Here is a 3,430-nt window from a genome sequence, read left to right as displayed (position 1 = left end):
TATTTTGCAACTATACTTGTTCTAACATTTATTCAAGTGTGTCTCAAGTTTTTTCTCTCAACAATTGATATCAGAGCCACAATGGTTGCTTTTTAAAAACAAAACTCTGATTTTCAAAGGGCCTTGTATACCACTGAAGCTCATTTCTTAAAAAAAAATAGAAAAATGGCACAAGAACTAACTCTGAATGTTTCCAACAGTGTTGGTGCTTCAAATCGAGCTCCAATATTGGTGGCAAATGAATATCATCAATGGTATTAGAGAATGAAAAGATACTTAAGAAGACTTGGTAGAGATGTATGGCGGTCCATAGAAGAAGGACCACATGTCCCTATTCTTTCACCGGTTCAAACTGATGGAAGCACAACCAGACTAGGAGGAGGACAACCAATCTGGAACCATCCTACCAAAGATGATCTCGATAAAATGGAAAATTATGCGGTTGCTTTTTATGAAATTTCTTGTGGAGTTGCTCCTGACAACATCGACATTATAATAAACTACAAATCAGCAAAAGAGATCTGGGATGTTCTCAAGAATTTGTACAAAAGCTCAAAACAAGCTCAAGATAAGAAGCTCACAACTGCACTCAATGAATTCAACAACTTCAAAGCTCATATAGGCGAAAGCTTAGAAGACTCCTTCAAGAGGTTCAACGTGGTAGTCACCAAGTTATCGGATGCTGGAACCATCTGCAGTAACCATGAAACAAACCTTCAATTTCTCAACGGTTTGGGAAGACATTGGACTACTACTAAGATGATAGTTCAAGGAGATAGAAAGATTCATTCCCTGTCTCTCTACAAGCACTACGGGGAACTGCAAGCTTAAGAATCCACTATACTCAAAGACTGTGCTGACTTCTAAGGACCACTCGCTCTTATAGCACAAGCTCCACATAATCAATCCTACTCTCCTACGTATGACACTCCACCACAATCTTACGAAGACGACTTAGAGTAAGATGATGAACAAGAATTTCACAATGCTATTGATCTTTTCAGTCAACAGTTCAACCGGCTACCACATTCTTTTCGTAAAAATCAACAATTCAACAAACCTCCATTCAACCGTAACTTCAACCCACAAAATAATCAGTCTTGTTATCCCAAAAATACTCATCCACCACTGCAATCTCAAAGTACTCAACCAAAGGAGGCACCGCAGTCCATTCAAACCACTGCCTATGGTACTCCCTCATAAGACAAAAGTGATGTTGTGATATGTCACAAGTGCAACAAAGAGAATCATTTTGCAAAAGATGTCAAGGAAAATGTGGTAAAAGATAGAGCATTCTATCTTAGAATGGCTCAAGAACTGGAGGAAAAGGAAAAGGCTAGGGCATACGTGGCCCATGTCAAAAGATACCATCAGGTTTGGTCATCCGGAGATGAAAAAGAAGCCATAAAAATATCAAAGGAAAAGGAAAAATCTGCATGCTAGCACCTGCTAATGATCATGAGTCTACAAAGCTAGAAAAGAACTACTGCTACATGGGAAAAGATGGAACACTAAGCATCGTAGAACCGGTAAAACTTATGATTCAAACTGTAAATTACAACATGCATGACTGCCAACTTTTTGATAGACAACCTTAAAGACACATGTGCTACTGTCCTTACAGACTACTGTTGGGTTTTGAGCATTCTAACACTCCTATGGTGTACATGTAACCTTAAATACCTTGGATCTATGTTTTCTCTAATATACATGCAAATACTAATATTCCAAGGTATTACCCTATCTATCATACAATCATAGATACTTGGGTAACAATATAGATAGAATACATACCTCTTGTACTGTAGCTTGACTCCATGGGGCTTGAGTTCCTAGTGCCTCAAATGTGACACCTCAAATGGCTCACACAACATTAAATGCTCTTATAATAACTTAGAGAGAAATCCACACTTCATGAAATCTGCTAGCCCTTCTTTTACACACACTAGTGGCCGATTTTGGTGAATAGTATGATGCTTATATAGTGTGTTACAATTAGGGTTACACCATGTAAACCCTAATTGTCATGACCTTTCATTTCCATGACCCATGGGTTATGTAACCTCCATGGTGCATCCTATGAGTTTAACCCAACTTTATTATCCATGGAGCTTTGACCCACTATATAAGTTATGGATGATTTACACAATCAACCCATATATTTTATTAGTCTTCTTTTGATCACATAATTAATTCTAAATTAATTCTTGAACAATACTAATTAAATATTATTATTCTTATTATTAATATATTAGAACTTATAATATATTAATAACCATAAGTGTCTTATTTCTCTCATTTAGTCTATCCAAGTGCACGATGCCATGCAACCCAAGTGGACCATGCCGGGTCGGGTCAAGTACATACCAAATATAGTTATGGACTTAGACATTAATCTAATGGTCTCCCACTTGGAAAAGTCTAAAACTATTATTGCATATGACTTCGAAACCCAACTAGCAATCTTAGCTCTCAAAATCCACTGTCGAACTCTGACCTTGTAACTGAACTCTGACCTTGTCAATGACTTGTCCATTAGATAAGGTATCATATATTCCTCCATTCTAGATATCATATGGACTGAGACATGGATTAATAATCATTCTCTCTATCCATTTGTTGTTTCCCGATTTTTGATTTATGATGACTGACTGATTGAACAAATCACATCAGTCCTGGCTTGGCCAAGCACTCACATGTGTCATCACTAAATCATCGAGGGAGCCACAGATATCGCTTTTTATCCCAAAGGTAAAAGGAATGGATAAACTTCGACTCATATGGCTTGTTCTACTACTTTTTGAGTCATACACAAAGGCACGTTTTATAACATCGAGTTACCAATGCGTTTTCGTGCAATTAATGTACTATCAACTCATAGTAACAACTCATATATCTAGGTTTGAAGAATATAATATATTATCATCTCATGATCACTCATGATAAAATCCATGAAGTGTTTCAAATGAGCGCAGGTTGAATCCAATACTCAGAACTTATGAGCACTCATGAGTGTTGTAGCACCACTTTGTCCACCAACTTAGACCTCTACAAGCCAACCCATGACAGTCTTGATTCATATCGACTTCTAACATATGACCGACTGTGGATGGTTTGAAAAACTTAGTCATTTAGTAAGAATAACCTAGTTTATTCTAGAAGTCAAAACATGCAAAATGAAACACAAAAATAAATGAGTCTAATATGGTATCAAAACTATGAATATAAATAAAATACTTTTTATTTATCACAATACTGATTACTCATTATTCATTGTTTCGGTTTTTATCAACTTTATACTTGAATTTAAAAAAAACACTAGTTGTCCCATGCTCCAAGCATGTACACTATGTTTTCTAAAGAATATCTTTGCAATACCTCAAGTATGCACTCTTTTGTCTATGATCCTTACTTTGTGAAATATATCGAT

General features: G+C 36.3%; 1 protein-coding gene across 1 annotated transcript; it reads left to right on the top strand.

Annotated features, from left to right (window-relative positions):
* The first annotated feature begins 264 nt into the window (after positions 1–264).
* LOC145040143 (uncharacterized) lies at positions 265–831 on the top strand. The gene has a single exon (XM_078988118.1). It carries the CDS (start codon positions 265–267, stop codon positions 829–831), a length of 567 nt encoding a protein of 188 aa, XP_078844244.1.
* Positions 832–3,430: the final 2,599 nt, after the last annotated feature.

This window comes from Lactuca saligna, chromosome 4 (assembly GCF_052625555.1).
Source record: "Lactuca saligna cultivar CGN05327 chromosome 4, ASM5262555v1, whole genome shotgun sequence".
NCBI classification, from domain to species: Eukaryota; Viridiplantae; Streptophyta; class Magnoliopsida; order Asterales; family Asteraceae; genus Lactuca; species Lactuca saligna.
Note: the sequence above shows the minus strand (reverse complement) of the source record. Positions and strands in the feature narration are given on the sequence as shown.